This window comes from Nematostella vectensis, chromosome 6 (genome assembly GCF_932526225.1).
Source record: "Nematostella vectensis chromosome 6, jaNemVect1.1, whole genome shotgun sequence".
Lineage (NCBI taxonomy): Eukaryota > Metazoa > Cnidaria > Anthozoa > Actiniaria > Edwardsiidae > Nematostella > Nematostella vectensis.
Window position 1 is genome coordinate 9,616,337 of NC_064039.1, and position 27,345 is coordinate 9,643,681.

The following is a 27,345-nucleotide window of genomic DNA, read 5'->3' on the forward strand; positions in this document are numbered from 1 at the left end:
CAGACCAAGAGCAAGTTTCGCACCATCCTTCTGTCACACAAATTCACAACTTAAGAACACTCTGTCGCTCCATCTGCTAAGGAGAACGAAACACTTTTTGCGTCATGTTTCAGCTTCATTTCAATCATCTCGCGAGTGATGCGCCCAGCGCCGCCCCGGACATCGTTCCCATTACCATCCTTAAAAACCTCTATCAACGTGCATCTCGCTTCATCTTTACACGAAACAGTGGAGACCCCCTCTAAGAACACATCATCGCTTCCAGAATCTAAATCCACGTCCACCACGGCAACAGCCGTCGACGTCACTTCCTGTACACTGACACCGGAAGTCTCCGAGTCCTCTTCACCCAGCTTCTTCCTGAGTCTGAGAAGACACAGGAAGCTCATGACGAGTGTTATGAACATGATGATAATAAGGACGACCATTGCGATCATAGCCACACGAGAATTGGCCGGGTCCGTCTCCGTGAAACAATCAGGGCGGTCTTTACACATGGGGTCCCTGTGGTACTGCGACTCCACCATTGTTGGGGCGACAATATAGCACATTAAAAAGACCAATATCTGGTATACCACCATTTTGCTGTAATGTCGTCAACGGTTTCGCGTAATTAAACTCTTGATCACGTTATTCAAAGGATGTGTAGTTTGCCAGACCTCGAAAGAACAACCGCTATTTTCCTCTGAAAATTCTATCGCAACGTCCCCCCGACCGTGCATACGAACCAAAGTGTAGGTAAAATCTTGTCGTGCGCACCGCAACTAAGAGCTCTCTGAAGAGCCTTATCTACCAAGTCTAGATTTCCAGTCTCGACGGTCTTCTTCCACTCTAGTACGAAGCGCTGAGTCACCGGCAGCTGCGAACATTCACAAGTCTTTCGCACTCAAACAAATCGTGTTTTCTCGCCGTTCTTACGATTATAGCAACCAAGGTGAGTAATCCCCGTATCGTGCGTATTCAGTATCTCAAGCTCAAAATGGTACGCCCGGTCCTTCTCACTTCGCTATGGTGTATTCTCCAAACAGATGTCGCTGGGTTGTAAGGATTATACCCCAGTCGAATCCTAAAATTTGTGAAATTAAAATCAGTGGCAGAGCGTGGCCAACGGAGGTATATCTCGACAGAGCCTCAATCACTTAAGCTAAGATTATGAATTGCCGAGATTTTATAGCGGTATTTATCCCACCTTAAACGTGCCCACAAATGCAAAGACGCTGGCTATCTCGGGAAACACCGTTTCCTTACAAACACAGAGCGCTCCCTAAGAGGATAATAAAACTAAGCAAAAGGAGCCTCGATTGATGTATTGGGTGCGTGATTGGCGCCAAGGTTAAGCTGAGTGCGTGAGTGTTTGCGGTCATTAGATATCCCGTCAGCGCGAAGGGGATAGAGCAACGACGCAAGCGAGTCCGCAAACCAATCAGTCGGTTACTCACCGGAATCGTGAACCGATACTCTCTGGATGCACTCGACCTTTAATCTGTATCGATTGGAAAATACTCGCAGCCGTATCCGTATTGGTCAAGAGACCATTAAAATGCCCATGCGTTAATAAGAAAAACACATTTCAGGCTTCGGGTTTTCACCGAGGTAGCTATACCAACTATCTCCATCTTAATAGCAAGTGCGGTGAAGTCTTTGAATATCGTAAACGTTTTCGCGTGCAATTTCCGCCAACATAATTGCGCCGCAATTATTGACACATGAAAGATGATTGCTGTTGTTTTTTTTTATGTAAGTGGTTTTCTATCTTTTTTATTTCGGCCTTTTTTCAATTTCGCAAGACGTGAAATTCACACCCCTTGTTGTGACCTCGCGGTGACGACCACTAATTTGTTCAATCTAACCACGTGCCCCTAGCGTTGATGATACCAAACGCTATGATAACGGCAACAAATATGTAAACTCACTTGCCATCCGCAAAGGAACAATACAATATGAGCATCAAAGATAACAATGTTTTTCGAGACAATTTGGTTTTAAGAAAAAGGCCTCTGCAAATGCCAAAATTTATCAAGGAGGGAAGTAAGTATAAGAAGTATATATACACTGTTGTCACCCGAGGCGAGTCACGTGCACTAACCAAAAAAAAAATCCGAAAATTGCCAGCCTTACAGCCTCTTATGGCAATATTAACCCACTGAAAATACCAAAATGAGCTTTAAGACATATTTTGGTACTTGTTCCACGTTATTACTCTCCTATTTTGATAGTATTTTCGCGCTAGGAAAAGCAGCCCGCGGGCTGGTCGCGTGAGGCGCCAAAAACTCTACCCTGAACTTGCCTAGACGATATCAAAGATACGGGGTTTGATCATTTGGAAGAAGCTTATGTCTTGATTTGTGATTTAAGAATGCTCTGCGGCGCTTCTAAAGCGCGTAGCGATGGCAAATGAGACCAGGCTTAGTGATAAACCTAGTGACAAGACGCACAGCCCAAGGTCTCAGCAGTGATAAATGTATTGGTGACATTAGTAGAGTGTGCTAAACCCCAAATATAAGTGTCAATTAATCAAACATTTGGAAAGCGCTCAATAAAAATTTATATAATACTTATTTGCTTACAATACTACTTGGCCTTTTAGAATTCTGTGTAAAGTAGAGCGCTCCTAGAAATGAATTTTTACTAGTAAGAATAATGATTTGGATTTGGATTTCAAGCGCTTGACCGTTACATCACAACTGATGTAATGATGACTGAGCTCCTTGTCAGTGGATTACAAAATTTCAAACCCTGGTGTGCAAACTATTCATGGGTATCCTGTGGTTGGTCTAGCGGAGTTGGAAACCCGGAACGAGCGTACCAAGACAATGTTGAACGGGAATACTTCGACGTCAGACACCGGCCACAGATATCTATGACGGGTCGCTAATCGACGACTCGCCAAGGTGCGCGTCGCATGTAGCCTGTGTTGTGCACCATCTAATAGCCATTTTTCAGATTAAGTAATTTTAGCACGAAAAAGGGTCGGAGTTGGCACCCTCCAATAAGCCAACGACTAACGCTACTAACATCCCTATCCCGCCAAACACAGCCCCGATAATTAACTCGAGTCTCTTGTTGCTCTCATCATACTGGCAATCCCCTCTAATGCATTTCTGGGCGCCTTGACAGTCAGAGTCTGTGGTACACGGCTTACAGAGCTCCTGCGAAGGAACGCAATACTCTCCGCCCGGACAATCAGTGTCGCCGTGCTTCGGATCGCATTTCCTTGTCGTGCACACAGTACTGTTCTCACGTCGAGGAATACAAGTCCCTCTGCAGCAAAGGGCCAGGGAATGCGCGAGCTGAAATTGCCCCCCGAGGGCAAAAAGTCCAAGTGATATCGAGATCACCCATTTAAACGCCATCAGGCCTTCCTCTAAACAATACACGGAAATAAGACGAAGATATGTTGGGGTCTTATCGTCTCTTGCTTGCCTTTATTTCCTGACCGTCACATGCCGTGATTGTGCTCGCACAGGGAGCCAGTATATTAGTTCCGCCTGAATAAAAATCATCGGACTGGACGCGAACACTGGGGACTTGGGAAAGGTTGAGCGGTATCGATCAGAACTAATGTAATGAAGAGCGTAATCATAAACAAATGGAAGTTTAAATGGCAGCAATGCTAAGCAATAGATACTTATCTTTTTATTAATTTTCAAGTCAAGTAATCTATAACACTCCCAAAATGTTGAAAAATCTTCAACCTAAATGTAATAAAAAGGAAATGGACCGTCGAATTGCGGATGTTTTGGTGAAAAGTGTTTCTTCATAAAATCCCCCTTGAGCATTTTAACCGTCGTGAATTGGTCCATGCGCGCTTATATCAATAACGCCTAACCACAATAACTCACGCACACAAAGGCTGGCTAGACATCTGCCGCACATCGAACAGCGATGACGGCGCGAACCTTACTTACGCTTACTTATGGTGAAGCCACGAGGCTCGCATGACTTACAAATTGATCAATTAAAAATGCACGCCTTTTGTTTATGTAAAGTCTCGCATTTCTTGACTTTCGAAAGAAATCATCTCGTGCTATGAATAAAAAAGTAAAAGAAGCCAAGAAAGATTCAGTTTTACTTTCAGGTTAGCGCATTTTAACAGTTTAAAGCAATTACTTGTTGCTTTCATTTAAGAAACGTACGCTTTGTTAACCACAGCGAATATTTTATTCAAAACGCTCTTGATAAAAAAATCAGAAAATCACGCTAGAACTTGCCTGTTCACAATTGTTTTGGCAAGAACAGCGCTCAATCAAGTTCAAGATACTCTCTTCAGACATATATCTGTTAAGGCATCTCCATGATAATTGTCTTAATTCTTTTCAATAATAAAAATATATTAATTATTTTGGAAGGCTTCGCGTGTGAATGCAACACCGTACGACGAAAGGCGCTTTTTGAGACTTGGTGAGCAAAGGTTAGGCCGATGCTTTCGTAACTGGTCATGACTACAAAATCTTAAATAAATCGGGTAATCCCTTGTAATCCTGTCCGACGGTTTCGCGTCTTTTTGTTAATGAATTAGGCACTGTAATCACTATAACCCATCGCACACTGACCTACACTGAACCCGGCACAATAGCCAGTCCTCGGCATACAATAGGCTGTGACAGCTATGCCATCTATCCGCACACAGGGCTGAAACAGGTAGGAAGCAGATACGACTTAATTTAGATAGTCTCAGTAGTTCTCTCAGGGCCGTGGGGTTCCTCAGAGCTGGATTGAACAGCCTCCTCGTAGCTTGGCGGAGTTATATCAATAGTATCTGCAATCGTAACAGGCGACCGTTCTAAAGTGCTATACGGTGGAGGGGGCTCGTTAGGTCCTTCTAACTGAGTAACAATTGAGTCACCACGCGGCGGTCTGTCATTTGAGTGTCTGGGGTCGTGTGTGGAATATCCCGGTAGAGCGCTTGAGCGCTCATGTCTGGACGCGTTCCCAAACCCAAATCCCCGTCCGCGTCGTCTACCGTGAGCCATTCCTCTATTGGAATGCGCAAAGCTTGCCTGCTGACGACGCAATGATCTTCTCCACGCAACTAGACAGCTCAATAGGATCGCTAGTACGATCGCAAATACCCCAAATATGACCCCAATGGTAGCGCTCTGTCCGAGTCCTGAGCGACTATAGACGTCCAGTTCACACTCCTTTAGCTTGCACACGTAACCCGAAGGACACGGCTCGCTTGGAGAGCATCTTAGGCACAAGTTGTCCCTGTGGATGCAGCGGTAGCGCGCTACGCATTCAGAATCGGTCTGACATCTCCCTAGACCACAAAGGGAGCCATTCCTGCGCATACAATCCCCGAAACAACATCGCATCGCGGCCGTACTTGACACTTTGTGCTCCGTAAGGAAGCTAACCAGTACGCCAAGAAGTAGACTCGTAATTGCCATATCACCACGACCCGTGCCCATCTCTGTTGTTGTTTACGGTCGTCTGTTATCCAACACTACTCGTGGGCTCGTGTCTCTCTCGAGTACGCAGCTCGGTACCAGTCTCTTGCGCGCTTCAGGCGGAAATACCGGATACGTTGGGGTTGGAGTGGAATCTGGACTATCCGGAACTATTATTAAATGATGATATATCACTTTTTTAGGTTAAATGGAGTTTTGATTATTTACTTGTAGGAGACCCTAATAGCTAATAGGATGGATAGGACTACATACAATATTTTATCACAAAAGGACTACAGTGTTGATGTTGTTATATTTAATTTGGTATAATTATTACATCAGGCACAATGCGCCTTCGTCTGGAACAAACTACAACTACATTCAAGCAGAAACAACACCAGTTGAAGTTCTTAAATGTGGATTTTTTCCTAGAATACAAAAGAATTGGTAAAATATATTACAATTAATCTGATAATACAGTAGTTTACTTGTTCAATATGAAAATACTACAACATATTGTTTCCAAATGACTAGTCACAACCCAATAAAGTGGTGTACCAAAGTTTCACAAAAACATCATTGCTAGTGTCACAAGCAGTTGTAAAGCTTTATATTGAAATTACTGAACGGAAATATTAAAAAGTTTTGGTTTGGAGCTCATCTTTTGGGCAGGGCTATATTCAGCAATTTGTCTAAACTACCAAACTTATAAACACTCATTAAACTCAAATATTTTGATTCAATATTCTTATTAAGGCTTGAAAAAGTTTAGTTGCGTTCAATTATAAACTATTTCAAGCCAATTCAAAAAATAAACTAAGTGATAATGTATGATGTGTGTTTATAAGTATGTGCTCAGTCAAGTATGAGGGCTTCACTGATCTAGGCTGGTGTTTGTACCAGACAAAAACTGCCTAACATCTCACATGATTCCTGGAGTAGAATTGTTTTTCAGGATAAGCATCTTCAATACCAACTTCAAGCAATAAGTACCACTGGCTAAGGCAAAATTGGTATGTTTTTCTCTTGTTTTTTTACTGACCTTTTCACAAGAAAATAGAAGAGAGAAAAAAGATTATGCAACTACATCTTCATATAGAGGGGGAGGTCCCTGTGTAATTATGTCTTCATAACTAGGGGGTGGTGGGTCTGAGTCTCTATACCCAGGTACAACATGGTTGACATGGTGACCACCAACTTGTGGTACTCCAGTCCGAAGGTCTGCATCAAAAGATACAGGAAAGCGTTCTTCATACAATGAAGGCTGGCAAAACATTACAGTTATACTATCTTGTTCTGTGTCAATGGGGTTTTCTTGGTGGTACCCTTGCTGTGTCCGGAGTTCAGGGGATGTTACCTCATTAGAAGGCCCTCTATTAAATACACATTTCCAGATAATTCTTGGGAGACAGCAAAAGACCGAGCATAAACAGAACACAAACTTTTTGAATGCATTCCAGATACTCTTCCAAAATTCGCCACAAAAATGTCTTGGATCTCTCCAAAACCTTGCGCAGCATTTTCTCACAAAGCATACCAAACAATAAGCTCCAAAACCAGTTATTATCGCGAATATTATCATTTTAGCAACTTCCAAGATGGCATTGTCGTGTTTAGGATGGTGACGCTTGAATGAAGCATGACATGTTTTGTTTCTACAAGAGAATGCGTAACTACGAAAATGTTCTCTGCCTCTTGCCATTGATATACAGTCCATAGTGTCGTTACAAGGAATACGTAAACACGCGTTGTGTTTTATTTTGGGCTTCGTTTTGCAGTAACGATTTATCTTGCAGTTTGTATTATCCAAGCAGAAATCCCGGCATGAATGTTGCCACATACACACACCTAGACAACATATTTGTCGACCAGGGCATTCACTATGTCGCATGCAAGATTTCCATCCATCACAATAAGTAGGGCGATATACGCATTTTCCGCGGCAGCATTTTCGATAGCCCGAACAATCCGAGTCTCGATGGCATGAGCTGCAAGCGAATCGAGGCTTGCATTCCCTTTGGCAGCAAATCTCTCTGCCTGGACAATCATTATTTCGGTAGCAACTGCCATGCGCCTCAACCGATGTAGCGAGGAACATCGCAATCAAGAAGGCACTCAACAACAATCGAACGACGACAAACGACTCGACGGAGTATATCATTTTCATAGTTTCATAGATAGGTGCCCACGGTACATGCAACTACCAATTCCAAGTCTTGGGCTTGTGTTTCTTTTCAGTTTCCACTTGATTAACGGTTGTAATGAGCGAAGGTAGATTTAGCCATTTTGAATACTTATTTCATCGAACATGCATTTGCATGAATTGAGGGCGGTCTTTGCCTAATGTAACATTGCTCGGATCAAGCGATTGGCTGACTTGACAATAGCGATGACTTGTATATCTTGAGAATTGTATTGAGAATGCTTGAGAAGTCTCATCCACAGACCCTTTATTGTAACGTGGGCGAGATTTCTCAAGATGTCGTGAGTCCCGCGTGTTTTCTCTCTTGTAATTTGACGCGCGGCCTCACACAAGTTCAAATTTAGTATTTAGGTCAAGAGGTAACGGAAGATCTTGAAATTCCTTTCTCGCAGACAAGGGTAAAGGTCTTATGAAAAGTTCTGGCAACTAGAGACGAGCGAAAGTACCTCACTTACCTTTTTTCCATACCTCGTCTTGTTTCTGCTTGAGAAAGTCGTCCAGACATCGAAGGAAGCGCGACGGCGCGCGAACTAGTAAACCATAAAGCATGACGGGATTTCACATGAGCGCAAAAGACACAAGGCTCTCTAGTGATATGAATCGCGGGGATTGTACTCCAAATAAAAGTACAATGTCTTGTTAGTGTTGAATAAACCACGCCACCTAAATTAGTTGTATTCGCCTTTGTTCTCTCTTCGCGTTTAGGGAGCGGTGATTCCTAGGGGGGGAGGGGAGTAGTTATGTAGGAGGGGCTACGTTTTTTGGAGCACCGATTTAGGGGGGTCACATATTTTTTTTGACGCCAAGTTTAAGTCTGGTTTTAATGTAATACTGAGCAAGAGAGTCATTGTCCAAATGTAAATTTTATTCAGTTCACAATGTTTTCTATTATTGCATATGTAGGCCATTATTGTTCATGTACCAATATTGACTTTATATAAATAAATTTTTAGAATTCCTCTCAAGGCTGACAAACAAAGCTGCCCGTTCTGATCAGTTTTACAAAACAAATACTTTAAAATGTTGTAAAACCTCTTGATCGTGTAGCCCTAGGAAATCAGACAGGTTTATTTTTAACTCTTGTATATGATGTTCAGTTGTGTATTACTACATCAATGCTTTTAATGTTTCTCCTCTAACAGTAAAAACCCTGCTCTAATCTGATTTGGCTGAAACAGGCTGGCAATATGGAGTGCATTTTGTTGTTTATCTTTGTGCGCTCTCTACCCTCATCAAACAGAGAGAAGGAAAGTAGACTATGGAACCAGGGTATGCGCTCTCAAGCCCCGTGCAAACTGTGCCAGCATTGCTGGCAAATTTTCTCTTGACTGACTATAGGACAAAGGAAATGTCAAAATGGGAAATGGACTTTGACATTTCCTTTATCTTGTGGTCGGTCAAGCTAGAATCCGCCAGCAATGCTGGGTTTGCACGGGGCTTTACTGTAGATTAGCGAAAGTGAAGATTCATACTTAAATTAAATAGGACAAAATTGCCATGCTAGCTGATCTATATTTTAATAAAGGTTATATTCAATTACACTCAGTATATCAAGTCTCTGTGGTCTTAAAGGCATAATTATTCAATATAAAAAGTGGTGGTGGTGGTTGGGGGGGGCTGCAAATTTTTGGGCCTCTGGTCTTACGGGGGGGGTATGATTTTTGGACTTAGATTTGAGGGGGGGGCAAAATTTTTTAGCCCAGGGGTTTGCAAAAGTACCCCCCCCCCCCCCAGTAATTAATGACCGCTCCCTTACAACCTTTCAACGGTAAGCACTGCTGTCTGGTAAATGAGTAACTCGACCACCAACCGTGCACTTTCCCCTTCCCCACTACAAAAATAGAAGGGTATTATATTGGGGAAGGAGTAAAGCAGAACACTGGGGTTGAGTTACTCATTTACCAGGAATGAGTACATCATTGAAAAGGGCTTGAGAAAGACTTCCTTGTTTCTGGAACATAGATCTTTATTTCCTCTGCCCCAAAAGCTCCTACCGTGGCCAAAGCAGTTTGATATACATAATACTAAATACATGCAGTCAACTCTTGACCAAGGGTGTAGAGCCACTACTCACAAATAAATACCCACAAATGTCATTGTTCCTCAAAGAATTGTTTCTGTAGAAAAAGATATATAACATCTCAAAATATTTATAGAATAGACTAGATTTATCCTTATCCTGCTTAGATTAATCACAACACAACATTTGATGTACAATATCTGTGTTTTGTGTCACCATGGTGTCTTTGGAAAATGCTATAACCAGTGCCATAGCAGGTCTTAAAATGTTGGAGGGGCGGCACAATACAGAAACATTAAGAAAATATTGGGGGCACAGCCATACCACTACTGGTCATTACCTTATAATTTTTTGAAATATTGGGGGGGACCATGTGCCCCTGATGCCCCACCGCCCGCTGCTCTGATAACAAACATTGGAAACATAACATGGAAAAAGTATGCAGTCAATAGTGAACTAATAAGTGCACTGTATGATATCTCATGAAACCAGGTAGGTAGTCAGTCAAATTGGACAGCAATTCGACAGAAGTGCTATACAGGCTACAACACTATGGTATGTATTGGAAGAAGTGTGTACTTTTTAAAACTTAAGTCAAATGAAATTTGGGAAAATCGTTGACATAAAATAGATTGGAAAAATCTGTTAATCCAATCATTTTTGTTTCAGGATTTTAGTGAAAAGTAACACATCATTGTCCTAATTCAGATATACAGGATAACAATGCCAAACTATCGTTTTAGTGGACATATACAAAATCATTAAAGTACATTACAGAGCTTGAGAATAATGTTCATAAACTAAAAGAAGAGCAGAATAACAATAGAAATCAATGCATATGCAGACCCCAATTTAACGTCCAAATCCATACTTCAGATAAACAATCATATAATAATTCACAACAAGAGATCTTTCGTAAGAAAAAGATGTACATAAAATTGCAGAATTGATTGACAAGAAACTAATCATTATCTATAAAATAGGTGACCTGTGTCAATTATGTACAAAAATGGACAGTTGTGAAGTGATGTGTGACATCAGTGGTGTCAAAGATGTTACATAACACTTCACAACCTGGTAATGGCAATAGGAAGATGACATTCAGTGAAAGAAAGACCATTTATATGCTTCCCTAATTACTTAGTGCTGGAGCAATAAACTTGGTCTGACTGATAATATTTTGACAACGCAATCTTGTAAACTTGACTTTAAGTCAGTAATTAATGGCGGTAAAGATCACATCCTAAACTTAGGATAAACATTTTCTATCTAATAGCCATGAATGAATGCCTTGGCATCTTCTCTTCTTTTCTCCAATAATGCAGGCTTAACGATGGGTTGAGGCTCTGGAATTTCAATGTTTTCAGGGAGGAATTTCTGCAGTAAGCTCATATAGTACAGCTCGAGATTGTTGCCCATCCTTCCGACCTCTGAGCTCTCCTAAATGGGGAACAAAAGTATAAGAAAGTTTTTTAATAGCTTTATTGGACAAAAATGTGCAATATACAAAGCCTATGCAGAATACATCCCCAATTAAAATAATTGGAAATAAAATATGTTTGATGATCAAACTAATTGTGGTGGCATTCCTGTGCGATGAACCATGAGCAGGGCAAGTCTATGTTATTGAATGCATTGTGGATTAGGGATTGACCATAGTCCTGCAGAAAATATTTAAATGTGGCTAGCCTAAGATAACTTGTTGAGCTGAGTTAGGTTACATATTAACACATCGACCCCTCAACCGGCCTGTACCGGCTTTGGAAAGTACCCACAACCCAAAAAATTCATAAATGCAAAATAAACACAACAAGATGAAGATACTCAGGCATCAGTCTAAGGGATAAATGGTCTTGCAGATATGCATCCAACCAAGGTGTTGGTATCTACTCTTAAGCCAAATAATAGCACAGGTTCTTTGACAAATCTCAAATCAAACAAGGAGAGAAAAGCAGAATCACCCCTCTCAATAAAACGCTCAAAATACCACACAAGGGAGAGAGATCAGCAAACACAGCTCAAGACACAAATAGATACCTTTATTCTGATCCTCCAGGTACATTTCCATGGCCTCAAAACACAATGTCCACTCCTTGAAGGATTGTACAACCACGAAAGATGTCTTTACATATTGCAAAGCATTCTGGGAGATCCAGGGGAAAATTCACGAGGGGAGGGCCAGTCAACACTCCTCTCCCCAAAGTCAGATGTTTTTTTTATAAGTCTTTTCACCCCGAAGCCAAACAAATCAACCAAAAAAATCAACAACGCAAAAAATTCATAAATGCAAAATAAACACAACAAGATGAAGATACTCAGGCATCAGTCTAAGGGATAAATGGTCTTGCAGATATGCATCCAACCAAGGTGTTGGCATCTACTCTTAAGCCAAATAATAGCACAGGTTCTTTGACAAATCTCAAATCAAACAAGGAGAGAAAAGCAGAATCACCCCTCTCAATAAAACGCTCAAAATACCACACAAGGGAGAGAGATCAGCAAACACAGCTCAAGACACAAATAGATACCTATTGGTATTTTGATGAAAAATACAAGCAACCATCAACTTGTGCTGGCTTCAGCACAACGACGAGGGATTAAAAGTGGGGACAGCAAAGCACTGTTGGAAAGCTTGGATACCGCTGACTAGGTGCAGCTGTGTTTGACTTTGACGGACTGTATAAAACTCAGAATAGGGGGGGAGGTATCTGTTTTCAGTCTGTTTTTTTTTTTTTTGTAAATTTAGCTCAAAAATAGCCAGGAGTCAATGGGTTAAGAGTTTCCATGATTCAATGACCAAAAAGATATGTGTGTCTGTCCAACCATCTTGTCTGTCTTGTATCTCAGGGGCAAGTGTTACCCTATCTGCAAAAAATGCTATTCACAATTTGTCTTTGGATTACCCTTAGCCCATATCCATCTCTATCACTGTTTTTATTTTTTTTATAAAATGAGCAGAGAATGAAGGAGTTAGAATCCTGGGCCATACAAAATACAGTATTTCCACCTTGGGGATGAATTCCCACCTCAAAACCCTAATTACTTATATTTTATCAAATAAACTGCCTTAAAATATAGTAATTTGAATCAAAAAGAGCCACAAAGAAAAAGATATCTCGATTCCATTGACAAAAAGTAAAATAAAACATGTCTTCCAATAAAAAGCTTGGTCTGCCCCTGTTGGAAATGTCATGTGCAGCTTATTGCTACTGTAAATGTTTCTAATTCATTTATTGAGAGAACTCACATCATTAAATGTTGCACAGTTACTGAATATGAGCTGACAATCAGAAAGGAATTCAGTAATGCTGCTGTAGTGCTGAAAGTGCTGAGGTTGGATCTTTGCACGAATAGTAGACAAATCCATAGGATGTGTAATCACTTTATAATAGTTAGGGACCTAGAAAATGAAAAAAAGGATTAACTAAACTATAAACTATAATACTGCAATGAATTATAAAAATATGAAATTCAAAACATATAATAAGCTCCTTTGTTAGGTTTTCACACTCCTTAATCTATTCAAACCCTTTTCACTCAAGGTTAAATCATGGGAATTAGGATACTTTGTCAGCGATTTCTTAATAAAATAAACAAAAATGCATTCCCAATTTGTGTTGAATATTGTATTCAGCGAGTAAAATATCTCTAACCTTTGTGCGAAATGTCTCCTGCCTAGCGATTCAGCGAAATCCTTTCTCATTATATTTCTATTTCTCTTGTCTAAAAACCCACGCGATTGTTGTTTTCAACTCTCTAAACATTTGAACGCTACTACTGAGTAACCATAGCCTCTTGGGTGTTCGTGACTAGCCTGAACGCTCTCCGAACCTAACTTCGTATTTAGGTTCTATATAAAATAGGAAGGGAAACAACGCGCGATTCCATTGTTCGAAAACCTGCCTAGTTACGGCCAATGTTGTGATGTTGGTATGAGACATGATTGATGAAAATTTCCATTAGTGACAGTTCACTTTCTCTTTGAACTTCCCATGGTTAAATAGTAGATTGGACTTACAGATTTGGACACTTTTTGCTGGAAAGGTATGCTGTCGCTGTGGCAGAAAAGCTCAAGTAGAATCTTCTCACAAATCTGCAAAGAAATAAATGTTTGTGTTTGTGTTCTCAACCCAACTTAAAAAGAAATCTTGCGAAATCGGATGAAATACAGTAAAAAATACAGTAAATATGAATAAAGTCAATGCAGGTTAGGGAATGCTCATTTAGTACACCAAGGGGGGAGGGAAGATGTTTAAAATTTTTATCCACCAAAAGGGGGTGGTCCGAAAAAAACCCCGGTCCTCTAAAGGGGGGGCTCCGAATTTTTTAGGAGCCATACTTTTCATGTCTGTTCATTCCAAAATCACTATGAAGGTAAAAAGCTAATCTGTCCCTGTGTTGGACTTGACTGGATCATCAACGTGGACAAGGAGGGCATTTTCGCAGTATTCATTTTCCAAATTTAAAGCATTTTTTTCTTTTTGAGGTCATAGGGTGGGGCTCCGAAAATTTTGAGGTGTCTTAAGAAAAAATCTTCCCTACCCCCCCTCGTGTATTTAATGAACACTCCCTTGATACAGAGAATTTATGAACATTCTCACAAAAATTAGGCTTGTGATGAGGTCCAAAATCATGTGACACCTGTCTAATGTGGGTGAGTTGACAGCTATGCATTATTTTATAAAAGAGCACTCCGTATTGAAGCAAGAGATAGAATTCATTTGAACTTCACTTCCTGATTCTTATCATACTTATTCTCAAGTTTAATCTTTTACAATATCCTCCACTGATGTGGCTAGCCAAGTAGCTGGAAGGGTGGATCCAGGGTGGGGGATGGATGAAGTTCTGGTACAGTTTCATTTCATTTTTAGGAGTCCACAATGGAGCTTATTAGGAGTATAGATATGAATCTGCTAGGGACCTGTTAAAATTTCTCTCATGTTAAGCTATTGTCTATAAGGCATGCTTAGAGTCACGATTTAGGGAATTTTTCTTATCAGCCAATGAAAAAAAAAAACAACAATTAATCAATACCTTTCTCTCCCATTCAAGCAGCCCTGATAAGGAAGATCGCCTTTTGTTTCCTCCCTGTGCCATAGACAACGCTGCCTCATCTAGAATCCAAAGGAAAGTATAACTCGCTGTAGCTCCACTACATTTTGATTTTATTGTTTCTCACCTTGTAACAACTTGACATCCAGTTTGTTGCACAGACCACAGCTCCATTTGTCGCTGAACAAAGAGAAAACAAGTTAAAGATACTAAGACAGATTTATTACCATTTGTCACTGAACATAAAGAGAAAGAGTTAGAGACACTAAGACAGATTGTTTAGGCAAGCAATTTGAGCACTAAGTGGTAGAAAAGATCTTGCTTCTAAAAGTGATTAACCTTTTCATTCATGGCTTCTTCTTCATTTATGACTCACAGGTTTGAATATCATGTCACAATCTCGCGTTGAGATACACATTTCGCAGGCTAGTCTTCTATATGCTGTTATATGTAAAATAAAGGCTAAAGCTTGAAAATTTCAGGTAAAATTGCTTTTACTTTTTGATTGGTCTTCAGTTTAGGTAGTCTAAAATTAAACCATTTCATGGGAAAATTTAAATATTTTTTTTTCCAGGGGGAACCTCTCTACCTGCCCTCTCACCCGTACAGCACTCAGTGCTATGGCCGCTTCACAGAAATCTCACTTTTTCAGAAAATTCTAACTTGAGAGGTCTTTCAAAGTTTCCAAAACTTATTTTATTTGCAATTCAATTTAATACAATTCTATAGACATTTCTTTATATTTAGGAAACTTTGACCTTTATCTTCTCTGCTCACCATGATAATTATTGGGTAGGGTTTTTTTTTTAAGGAAATCTTCAAAATCACACCAAAGACCTTTATTTATATTAATATTTTTGGCCAATCATTTGTCAAATCTCCAACATAAATTGTTTTGGATGCTTTTGCATTGTGCTTGTTAGTAGTGATCTAACAAATCTTGATTTGGACTAAATCATACTGCAGCAACCTCACTACTAGATGGCAAAAGTTAGCATGGATTGTATACACATATTGCAAGTAAAGTTGCACTTGGGAATCCTTGCGTTATAGCCCCCGTTACTTCATGGGTATTCAAAATAAATAAACATGTTTCTTTAAATATTCCCATAACTTTCAAAGACCAAGGTTCATTTTTTTATATATAACCCATGACACATTATAGGTTAGTCACAGAGACTCTTGAGTGCAACCTTATTTGAAATAGTTATATAAGAAGGGGGTATCTTCTTTCTCTAACACCTAGATAGGGTAATATTAGATATTTACCTTGGCGTGTTGTTAACTGAGGGGATGTGACATTGCAGATGGAAGACACGTGGGCACGTGTCACAGCAGAGTAATTCGCCGCCATTGCGGCAGACTGCACACCAGTCATCGTTAGAGCTCATTGCTTCATCAATACCACTTTCCCCACTTCCAGCGTCCTCCTGCTGATAGTGATACGAATCAATACAAGCTACTGGTTCTTCATTACAAATTTTTCTTATCGCTTTTGTAAAACTGTTTGCTCATAAGTTTGAAAATTAGTATTGTTTAAGTTTTCTATGAATGAAAATGTATCCTTTATATTTTCAATCTGAAGTATAATCAGTCTCTTGAATAATTAGACTTTACAATGTTATGACTGCTTTCAATATGAAATCAAAGTTTAAATTGACAGAACAATCATGACGCTGCATGCAAATAAATACAGTTAATTTACTGAGTATGAAAAGCTTGGGGCATTGAATTTATTAAAACAAATTGCTACAAAAATCTCTCTAAGGTTATACAGTAAGAAATAAAAAAAAGACTGTTGTTATAAAAGCTGTTTGTATCTCTGATTGAGTTTAGCCTAAGTCAAAATATTTTTTTTATCAAATAAAAAACCTGGCATTGATAATTTCCTCTATTTTATTTCATATCCATTTTTTTTTATGTCATTCATTGGATACATATGTAACAAATAATACAATTGTTCCTTAAAAATAACAAAGAAAAAAAGCAAGTGTTAAATGGGCTTATCTACAATGTCCTTGCCAAGGCTGGAATGTAATGAAATGTATAAGACAAGTGTCAGGCAGGGATTTAAAACTTAACACTTCCCTATGCCTCCAGGCGTTCAGATTACAAACCAATCATATCTACAAAATAGTGGAATAGCTGAAATAATCTAAAATAGAATAGCTAGACCTCTAGCAGGACAATCATAGGGGGTACCCTTTAATTGCTTCTGTAATAAGACAAACATTGAACCATGTTCAAGATATAGTTTGAGTGTCGTTGTTTTATCATTTCTCAAAAGGTCATGTTGTAACATGAATATTTGCAAGCACCTGCCACTACTTAAAGACAAAAGAAAACAAGAACTGAATAGGATAAAGCTTGTTGAATTTCTCTTACATGATAAATGAAACTTGTAGTCTTAAATGTCACAGTATGAAAGAATTCTAATTTATATAAACACAAAGAACTACAAATAAAACTTGTTCTTATAATTATCATTTATTGTTCAACTAATACAGTAGAAAGAACCCCATAGCTAACACAATGCAAAAAAGAAAGCCTAATCAATCAAAATGGAAAAATAATAGCTATAAATTAACTCGTGTTTACTCAGTTTTTTCCTTCCTTATAGTGTAAACAATTTGAATGATAAGTTGAAGAGCATCTAAAATCGTAAAAGGTTTTATAATACTATACAATAATTCTTTGCTATGTAAAATCACTGTAGTTCAATAGAAACACAACACAAGAATATTGTGTTTTCTTTTTCTCATGTCTAAGATACACACAATAGTCATTCTAACATACCATTTTATTGGATTCAGTGCAAGATGACATCTCTCCTGTACTGTCTGTCTTTTCTTTCTTGACTCTTACACCAAGAGGGTTTGTGGTACCTTCATGGGAACTAAGACTTCTCTTCAATGGCGATGGTCGTCTTAGATATGAATTTTGCACTGGACTTCCATTTCTTACCATTCCCTGGCCTGTGATGGTACCATTTTGACCTGATGGCTTTCCCATGCTTGGGCTTGAAGGAAGAGATGCCCTGGAAGATCCTATTGTACCAGCACTACTTGGTCTAGGTAAGGGTGGTGAGGGACCAAGGAAGTGTCGCAGGGTCTGGGTACCCCCATCAGTGTTAGTGGAAGTACCCGACTCTGGCCTGGGATCTGTGGTGTATTTCATCATTGGTGCATTGTTTGACACTGCAAAAGCCCCTTCACTGCCATCTGACAGCCTCTCAGCAGCCAACCTCTCGGCGGCCAGCTGTCCAGGGCTCTTTGCGGCAGGTATATTACCAATGTTGCCGGTCAATGAGAAGGCAGAACCTGAAGGATAGTTCAGTGTAGTGGTAACACTACCCCTAGGATTACTCACAGTTATACTGCCTAGTTGACTGTACTGGCCATTTGGTAACTTATTCGCCAGGTTATTGGCCAAACCACTAACACCAGCCACAAGGCGTTTACTGGCTTCTGACAGGGCATCAAGGTGGCTTGTACGAGGTGGGTTAGAAGGCCTATGCTGTTGTACAGATCCAACATTCGCAATATTACCTGGCATGGACCTGGCCATGTTGGAATCTACCCGGATTGATCCTGAGCTGGTCGGTACTGCCTTGTCAGCTGGTGTGATCACTGAGCCAAGCTTGCCAATGTAACTGCTCATTTTTTCTGCATCCATTGAGAACTTCAAATCACTGTGTGCCACAGGGTTGACTTTATACTTGAGACTCAGCAGGTTTTGGATTCTCGAACTCAGCTGTTTCTTGCTGTAGAGGAGGGCCATGTCTGTACTGGACTTCAGCACGTGTCTCGTAAAGCCGTAGTTGTGTTGTAAGATCTTCTGCATCAGCCTTAAATCTTTGTTCTGTTTCGCTAAGAGTTTGTGCTTATAGTGCACCAACGCTTTTAGCTCAGTCAATAACACACTCTCCCGTTGCTTCACGGCTTTTATGAGAGTCTCTGTGGCTTTGTGGATCTCTGAAGTTATAACATCTTCGCGTTCTTGCAGTCCACGGGCCGCTTTCTCTACATCCTTTATTGATTCTGTCAGAGGCTGAGCCTGTTCATATAACCGATTCAACTGAGACCGCAAATACTCTCTGTACGAAACTGCCGATTCTCTTATAAACTGATATTTGTGGTCTTTATGCTCTAGTAACTGGCAATCTCGGCAAGTTAATTTCTCACAGTTGCCACAGAAGAGTTTTAGAGGTTCGTGCGGGTGTACGCTACAGAAGATCGGTCTTTGATCGTCGCCATTCGAGGCCGAGCTAGAGAGGTATTCTTCCATCGTCTGTACCGTGTGGTCTTTTGTCACTCGAACTCTTTGGTGAGCTTGTACACAGGCGTCGCAGAGCCAGTCAGAGCAGTCCAAACAGTACGATGTGGCAGGACTTTTATCTTCACATGATGTACATTCACGATCCGTACTCTCTTTTTTGCGTGTCTGTCTTCCTAGTGACTCCAACATAAACTGGTTGTCTAAAAACCCGGCAATTCCTTTCGGAGGAACTAAGAATTCCTGCCCGCAAGTTGGACATTTTAGCCGCTGGAGAGGCGAGGAAGAAGCTGATGAAGACGAGGTAGTGGAATTTTGCTTCTGTTCTTGTTGTTGTTGTTGATCGAATTTCTCCTCGAGGCAGCCGAAACAGAAGCTATGAAGACATGGCAGAAGTTTTGGATTGGAAGTCGCCGACGATTTACGGCAAATTCCACAAATCATAAACACAGAATCCTCATCTACGTCTTCGGTTGGAGAATTTTGGCTTCCCTCCGCCATTTATAGACCAGAGTGGGGCGTCCTGGAAGTGAATAAAGCCTGTTAAATTTGGTGTAACTGAGCAATTCACCCCTTTCAATATGGCGTCCTCATGTTCACAAGGATTCTTCCATTGAGTTGACACTGACGTGACGTCATAAGATTAGCATTTCACTGTAACTCATAAATATGTATGATATGACCTAACATAATTCAAAATCGAAGAATAATAACTATGGCACTTTTATTTTATTTCCCGCAAATAGTAGTCTTAATTTGAATTACATCGTATTGCCTGGTACACTAACAAATATGCGTCTTCGACTACAATGTTTTATTCATGTTATATAAGTGGGATCACCGTCGTCATCATTTACTCGTCATCATCATTCCGCGTTATGGCTCTACTTAGTAGGCGGTAAAAATCTTTGCTGATCAAAATCCCTTGAATATTTCCTGAAAGATCTACATAACATTATTGGGAGAAATCTATATAAAATGAACTCATAGTTAGTAGAATATCATGACACGATCCTGAAAAATACTTAACATTTTTTCTATTACGCATTTTATTCAATCCAGGCGAAAAAGCCCTAGGTGTAACCAATGACCGGCAAAGAAACTTCAATATAAGGCACTACACATTTTATGAGAACTATACTAAATCCTTCTTGTTGACACACGTTGGAGACCTGTTGCATGTCATAGTTCGTGAATAAGCTTACCCGTATGAATAACATAGATTGTTGACTCGGGGACGCCCCAAGGGGGGAGGGGGTGCCATAATGGGCCCGTAGTCTTGTCCCCTATACGCCGGGACCAGAACCGCGTAGGAGAGTTGAAGTGATGGATGGTTCAGTCCCTGTACAAGCGCCGTTCTTTTCATGTTCAAAAGGAAATATCAAATGAAAAATGAACATAGAACATTAAAATTGGTTCATTTACATGTATTTGCATTTGAAACGGTTCATGAAAAGAACGGCCTCTTAACTAGCTTTTTTGAAAGACCTTTTCTGCATTATTAAAGTAGTAAATCAAGCCCCACTCGTACAGCGGTGGAATTGATATTGTGAACCAAAAAAAAAAAAACAGTGACAGGGTATTGATATCCATAGCGCATTCCTTTTAAATTGTCCGCCCCGACAAAAATTTACAAATAGAGTAAAGAATAAAAATGCGTTTCGCACAAATTTTGACTTTTCCTACCTAGGTCTCCAGCCGAGTGGCAGAAGAAACCGCGCAGGGGCTCGGGGTCGAGTCTGCGCAGTTTCGTTCTCTCTCCCTCTTCAGGTTTCCAAAATGGTGGGTGAAAAGCATCTAAAGAGTTACCGTGTTCAAATCCGTTACCATCGGCTTTTTATTTTACTTTCTAAAAATGTTGTGATGCTGATCAGTAAAATACATTATTCGTCTTGCTATTCAGCTTTGTATTTTGACCTACTAGCTCATAAGAACATGGTTTTTGCCTTTTGTTTTAGACGGCTCGACTTAAAAAGACGAGGAAGCTACGAGGCCATGTGAGCCATGGTCACGGTCGTGTCGGTAAGTACTGGATGTCTGAATAATATTTAAAGAAATGTTTTATAATGCTCATAGTGTATACCCTATGAATTATCTCCAGGAAAGCATCGTAAGCATCCTGGTGGTCGCGGAAACGCCGGTGGACAACATCACCATCGAATCAACTTCGATAAATAGTAAGCTAATATGTTATCCATATTTTTTGTTATTTATGTTTATAGAAACATAACATATTTGCTTTCAACTGAATATCTGCATTACTCACAAAATTTTGACTATATAATATGAGAAGGTGAAACATGGAATTATTATGATGAGATAACTGCAAGTAAGTTTGAACGTCTAACAGACTGAACTTTCTAACATAGATAATGTGCATGTTCATTGACTGTTAATAGTAGTTTGGTTGATTTTTGTTTGCCATAACTCACTTTTTCAAGTTTCTTGTATAATGCTATAGAATGCTTGCCTCCTTCAGCCTGGTTTCCAGGTTTTATCCAGTGTAAGAACCATTCCCAGAGGATACCTTTCTATTCGGCTCTGTTTTCATCGTGGTTTGTTCTACCAAACAAAAAAAGCTTTTGTGACGCATTACAAAGGTTCTTACACTGGCATAGAGCCGGTTTCCCTATAGTTGCATTTATTTATTGCCTTGTGGATCAATACCACTTACTGCACAAACACAGCTTATACAACAATTATGTTTCTTCATTTTCCATATGTGAAATACCTGTAGTGGAACATAGCTTTTATTGTCCAATTGCCTGCACCATTCTGTTATTGCAGTGGTGGTGATTTTCCATTGTTTTAATTTATGGACGAAGAGCTAAGTTAGGCCATAAAATGGTGATAAATTTGAGGCTTCATAAGTTCTCATATGGCCCAAGCAAATGAAGACAATAAGATATTTACTTTAAAGAGTTTTGAGTAAAGTTTTCAAAGTAAATGTTTCTTTGTTTCTGGGTGGAACACATGGAGATGTACGGCCTACTATTCAAACAGTACATGCATAGCACTGTAGCTGTATAATTCATTGTCTATAGCTTTTTTTAACTTAGCTTTATGTATCATTTGTCATGGAGGGGTAACCATCCTTGGAAACCCAGGGGTATTTTGCTCTAACGTTTCACTCGCTAGAAAAATAACCCCTGGGGAACAGTAAGGAACGAACTTGGCAAAAAAAGCCGTCATGACAGACGACAGCGCCTGGGTCCCTGGGGATTAAAGATGTCAAAAGCTGTCATCGATCAATCTTTTTTGGGGGCAAATCACTGTGGAAAATCTTACGTGTTTAGATATAGTTTACCGTTTCGCCAGCTTGGTCTTTAGTAATTTACGAGAGAAAAATGGGTTAGCCTTCTATACTCGGAAAGCTTAAGCTGTAAGCTTAAACTTCGGTGCAAAGTAATAGCTTCACCGCTTTACTGCCGAATGACTTGAGCAAGATCTTCGCTTTTCCCTTGACTAGAATGTCAGTGTCCTTTGGGTTGGAAATATTGGCGGTATGTTAAGTACGTACAAAAGCTGTTCTGGCTTCAATGAAGACACTCTAAACGTGTTTTTTACCTCTGAAAGGATGTCGGGAATTAGCCGTTCGAATAAGAAGTTGTTCACGCTAGATGCCATATTTGATCTCTAGCCAACACATTTTTGGTGCATTGTTCGGGAAGCGTGCCTGTGATTGGTCGACCTCGGGAGGCTCTCGCCCGCAGCCGGCCTCTATTTTGAACGCTGTTGTATCTGTTGCCTTATAGTTAGTCCTAACACATCAAATACTAAATCTAGTTAGTTGTGCTTCATTTATTTACACATTGAATATTCATTGTGTACAAAAAACAAAACAATGAAAAACAAAACTGCAAATGTTCGACACTGCATTGATATTAACATATAACTAATTTATTTCTGTTTTTTTCCCTGCCAGCCATCCTGGTTATTTTGGAAAGGTCGGTATGCGTCACTTTCACTTGACAAGGAATGCGTACCACAAGCCATCCATCAACCTGGACAAAGTGTGGTCACTGGTCAGCGAGCAGACCAGACAGAACTACAAGAACAAAAAGGATGGGCCTGTCCCAGTGATTGACGTTGTCAAAGCTGTAAGTGTTAAATGCCCAGTCTGTTACATTTTCTTACAGGTTCTGAGAAACAAAGGTCCTAGACACTGCAGAGGTCCTAGATACAGTGAAACCTTGTTATAGCAATATTTGATGTAATATGCATCTAAGTGTAACTGTAATAATATGTGGTCCTGTCAACTGTGAAAAACTTTGGTGAGTTCAATTTACAGCACAGAATGTATGTATATAATTATTGTGGTATATTTCAGCCGTGAAACAAAAGTATGGACAGTTTTAATGTACATACAATGCTCTCCACCAATCAACTACAATTTTTTTATAGAATAACCACAATGAAGTTTGCAGAAAATAGAAAAATAACCTGTTTTCTGACTTATATGTTCTTCCAGTCTCCTGTGCATGCTAATTTTATGCTATGAAATTCCTGAATGTGAAATAGTTAGATCACTATTCAAAGCAGATGTGAACATAGAGGGAGATGGTTAGGGAACCTAGCGAACTTCAAAGGACAAAAAACATTAGGTGCTCTCTGATGTTAAACCAACCTATCACATGATTACAACCCTGCACAAACCAAGCGTACAGTACAAGAAAACATATGGACTAAATTCAAAATATGCGTATTCGGACACAAATTGCTGATTTTTTATATTACTTTGCTTTTATTCCTTTGCATGTTTTTTTACAGTCCTAGAAAATTTATACCGCCATGTATGTTTTGTTCAAGTGTCGAGTGGGGCTAAAATGTTCTAGAGATTAAGGGCTCTATGGATCAATCTCAGCAAGCTTACACGTCAAGCATGATAGCAATTATAGAAATCTGCATCAATACTGTTGAGTGTTGAAAAATCGATGTGCAGTATCCATGCAAAAAGCAACTATTCTTCGTTTACTCCATATATTATCCTGTACTGTACGCTTGACTTGTGCAGACACACTTCAAAGAAGTTCGCCAGGTTTCCAAACCTGTCTCCTCTTCTAACCATGTTGTGAAAAAACATACAATAAAAATACATATTGGTTATGAAACACCTAATCACGATGATCTTATTTGAGGGTAGTTTTAAATGTTGACCCCATTTATTCTGTTGTAGGGTTATTACAAGGTTTTGGGCAAGGGACTTCTCCCCAAGCAGCCCGTTATCGTCAAAGCCAAGTTCTTTAGCCGAAGAGCAGAAGATAAAATTAAAGCTGTTGGTGGTGCCTGTGTTTTGATGGCCTAGACTTCTTGTCCTGTATAAATGAATAAACAAATACCCTCCTATAAAGTGTTTTGTTTATATTTTGGGGTGTCCTCGTTGCAATGAGCAGTGCTTTGCTAATTTGCAATGCTCCAGGATCCAGCATTGTTTTTTTAGGGGCAGGGGTCTGTGAATATGATGTGGATTTTTTTTTTGCGTTTGGTAAAGATTTCATTATAAAATACCAAAACTTGAAGTGTGATTTGTTATACAGTGTGTTGCCCCAATTACGGACGGTTTTTGCATTTAGCACCTTAACTTTTTAGCAATAAAAAGAACACTTGATATTTTGCCAGTGACAAGATTGGACCTTTACTTAATAAAATACTTATAATATATAAACATATTGTTTTAAGTTTAGGGCGCCGTGCTCGAAAAGTATGTGTCACTGATTTGCCCTAATCCCGGTCAACTGGCCCCAATTCCGGACGCAAACGATTTTTGTAACTTCTCCCATATAATTCCAATGCTTAGAGTGGTTTCCAAAATCCCATGAAATAATTTTTGGTTTATTCAGTAGTAATACACTGTAATTCACCCATTTGAATCCGTAGACTTTTTTCGAAAAATAATTATGAAATTTGGCATATAACAATCTTATTAAGTTTTACTGGTTCAACTTGATAAAAACGCTGTGTCTACTTGCACGGCTTCCGGTGAAGGAGGAAAAAAAACTAGCTGCACGGCTGTCTCCAGTCTTCTCGATTTTTAGCCTTAATAACAAGTTTCTGGCTTTAAAACACTTCCACGACTATTTAGAACAGCCAAGCGACGATTTTAGCCTGAAAAGCTATGCAACAAGCGGCCCGCAAATACTCGGCAAAGTATGAACGAAGCATGGAGCAAATTGCTCCACATTGGTATGGAGAAGAAGTAAACGAGCGATACAGAAAGCTCTGAGCAGGAGGGTATGCACTGTTTGGATCCTAGCGAAGCCTGACTACCCATTGCTATCAACTCATCTTTGATAGAAATCTTGTGATTCATTTGACATGATTCCAAGGGTACTAAAAACCTCGTAAGAAAGGAAGCACAAACAATCCTACTAAACTTTTTTTCAATTGCAAATGATGTAAAAATACTGAATAAGAATAAGGCGGCTTGCTACTTAGACAACAGACAGAAATTGAAAATGTAATAGGAATCATGCTGTTATCCAATTAAGACCAAAATGGGTTCAAAAGTTCCGATATACCCTCCGTGTAGGTTCATGTATGAAGTCCTATTACACTGATAGGACTATAACACTAAATGGACTCCATGCTGTACGAGAAAAATAAGATGAGAACATTTTTAGAGCTCTGTGTCAAATTAAGCCATTTGGATAAATTAACAAAAACAAATTAATAGCAGAACTATTATACATAATAGATTAAAAAGGAAAATGGCAGATTCAAACTGCAGTGTTCTATGAGGAATAAAGCTCCAGTTTTTAAGGTTAGCGAATTCCGTGAGTTCTGTTAAAACGGGTCTAGACTGGAAGCACGATTCTTCGCCGCCCTGCGGCGTAATATCAATAAGACATGTAGCGCTTCACGGGTATAGAAGAGGCCCAACAAATGGCAGATTGAAACTGCAGTGTTCTATGAGGAATAAAGCTCCAGCTGTTAAGGTTAGCGAATTCCGTGAGTTCTGTTAAAACGGGTCTAGACTGGAAGCACGATATTTCGCCGCCCTGCGGCGTAACAATAAGACATCTAGCGCTTCACGGGTATAAGAGGCCCCACAAGTCCAACAAAGTATAGCGACTCTTGACTTTCTTATAAGATGGCGACTGATTCAAACGAAGAGGCCGTTTTGGCCAAAAGACACGAAGCGTATTTCGACTCCGTCGTGCCTGACAAGAACGGTTGCCTGGACTTGAGCGAGTTCATGCGATGGGCGAACGACCTGGAGCCGATGTGTCAAGCGACAGACGCCAAGTGGAAAGAGCTCAGATCTAGCATTCAGGAATTTTGGGCAACGGTTGGTTTTGTGCCCGGTGCTGAGCTAACAAGGGAACAGTTTGTCCATGGAATGATGAAGGCAGGCCGTGAAGAGCTGGAAAGACAGCGAAAAGGAGAGAAGACGCCTTTTACTCGTATGATGAATGCCTTCTTCGACGTGCTCGACGAAGACAACCTAGGATATGTGACTCAAGATGAGCTGGAGAAGTTTTTTCGAGCGGTCAAGACGGAATTGAAAGCGGCAAAGGTGTGGTCGGATAATGCAGATTTAAAACAAAATGGCAAGCTAGATAGAGGTGAGCTGACCAAGAACAGCTTCAACTTCTGGTTCAACCCGGCGGAGGATAAGACCGGAGGCATGTTGATGGCTGGAGCTTATACAACTTGAGGCGAATCAACCTTGAAAAGAAAAAGTTTGACTATACCAACAGGGACTTATCTGAGCACTTAAGGGCAAGGGTGTTACTTAGAAAATAATACTATAGAAAATAATGTGATACACGTATTAGTGCTCATTCACAATCATGGAGGTTTTTTTTAGCGTTTTTACTGCAAGAGAGATTGGTGTACCTTTACGGAGAAAACGCAATCAACACACGGCATAAATAAATACAAATGTATGGGGCTATGTTTAGGACAAGGGCTTTTTTTTTCTGAGAGTGCATTTTTAAGAAGGTTGTTCAATGTATATGATGTATGTTATAACGTTACCTGTTTCCTGTTTTTATATGATTATCTGCAATTGCGGGCCCACGGAGAGAGGGCGAGTTGGAGGTTTAACCCCCTCCTTGGGCTGCTACGTCAAATGCGCTTATAGCATTTAATCAGGTCATTTTCGATACACTTCGCAAAATAAGATTCAAGTTCAGAGACGGACCATTAGAAAAAGGAAAAGGTTGGGGAAGTTCAAGTCATGCATCTTTTTTTTTTCTTGTCTCCAAGACGTGCATGAATTTTTTTCCTTTGTGAGAGTTTGCAGTTTTTTTATTTTCATGCTAATTATGTTGATAAGGATTCAGACAGTTATCGCATGTTTTTTTTTAATACTACAGCCAACCACACAGTCAATATGGAATTATTTAATCAGAATATACTTTTATAGCATTCTCCAAATCACTGTATAGCGATTTTCGCGC

At 39.8% G+C, this 27,345-nt stretch overlaps 3 protein-coding genes across 4 annotated transcripts; 2 read left to right on the forward strand and 1 right to left on the reverse strand.

Annotated features, from left to right (window-relative positions):
• Window positions 1-9,541: 9,541 nt before the first annotated feature.
• On the reverse strand, window positions 9,542-19,568 carry LOC5519868 (E3 ubiquitin-protein ligase TRIM33). 2 transcript variants are annotated; one of them, XM_032364642.2, is made up of 7 exons: window positions 17,462-19,568; window positions 15,935-16,095; window positions 14,793-14,845; window positions 14,648-14,727; window positions 13,632-13,706; window positions 12,861-13,013; window positions 9,542-11,053 (listed from the first exon to the last, which is right to left on the reverse strand). In XM_032364642.2, the coding sequence occupies exons 1-7, from the start codon at window positions 19,439-19,441 to the stop codon at window positions 10,883-10,885; spliced, it is 2,673 nt and encodes an 890-aa protein (XP_032220533.1). In that variant the 5' UTR covers window positions 19,442-19,568; the 3' UTR covers window positions 9,542-10,882. The 2 variants fall into 2 exon arrangements, with proteins under 2 accessions (XP_032220533.1, XP_032220532.1); XM_032364641.2 differs by having other exon boundaries at window positions 15,935-16,098.
• A 955-nt stretch (window positions 19,569-20,523) lies between these two features.
• LOC5519788 (60S ribosomal protein L27a) lies at window positions 20,524-24,286 on the forward strand. The gene is made up of 5 exons (XM_001639609.3): window positions 20,524-20,722; window positions 20,899-20,962; window positions 21,042-21,117; window positions 22,866-23,040; window positions 24,117-24,286. The coding sequence occupies exons 1-5, from the start codon at window positions 20,720-20,722 to the stop codon at window positions 24,243-24,245; spliced, it is 447 nt and encodes a 148-aa protein (XP_001639659.2). The 5' UTR covers window positions 20,524-20,719; the 3' UTR covers window positions 24,246-24,286.
• A 1,744-nt stretch (window positions 24,287-26,030) lies between these two features.
• LOC5519789 (mitrocomin) lies at window positions 26,031-26,597 on the forward strand. The gene has a single exon (XM_001639610.3). The coding sequence runs from the start codon at window positions 26,031-26,033 to the stop codon at window positions 26,595-26,597; it is 567 nt and encodes a 188-aa protein (XP_001639660.1).
• Window positions 26,598-27,345: the final 748 nt, after the last annotated feature.

Excerpts from the sequence above, each read along its gene's own strand:
- LOC5519868 (XM_032364641.2), bottom strand. The coding sequence starts at position 19,441 with ATGGCGGAGGGAAGCCAAAATTCTCCAACCGAAGACGTAGATGAGGAT. Across the intron at positions 13,707-14,647 it reads TGCTTGAATGGGAGAGAAAG|ATTTGTGAGAAGATTCTACT; the intron begins GTATTGATTAAT and ends ATTTCTTTGCAG. Across the intron at positions 11,054-12,860 it reads ACTGTGCAACATTTAATGAT|GAGAGCTCAGAGGTCGGAAG; the intron begins GTGAGTTCTCTC and ends TTCCCCATTTAG.
- LOC5519788 (XM_001639609.3), top strand. Across the intron at positions 20,963-21,041 it reads CCATGGTCACGGTCGTGTCG|GAAAGCATCGTAAGCATCCT; the intron begins GTAAGTACTGGA and ends AATTATCTCCAG. Across the intron at positions 21,118-22,865 it reads CGAATCAACTTCGATAAATA|CCATCCTGGTTATTTTGGAA; the intron begins GTAAGCTAATAT and ends TTTCCCTGCCAG.
- LOC5519789 (XM_001639610.3), top strand. The coding sequence starts at position 26,031 with ATGGCGACTGATTCAAACGAAGAGGCCGTTTTGGCCAAAAGACACGAA.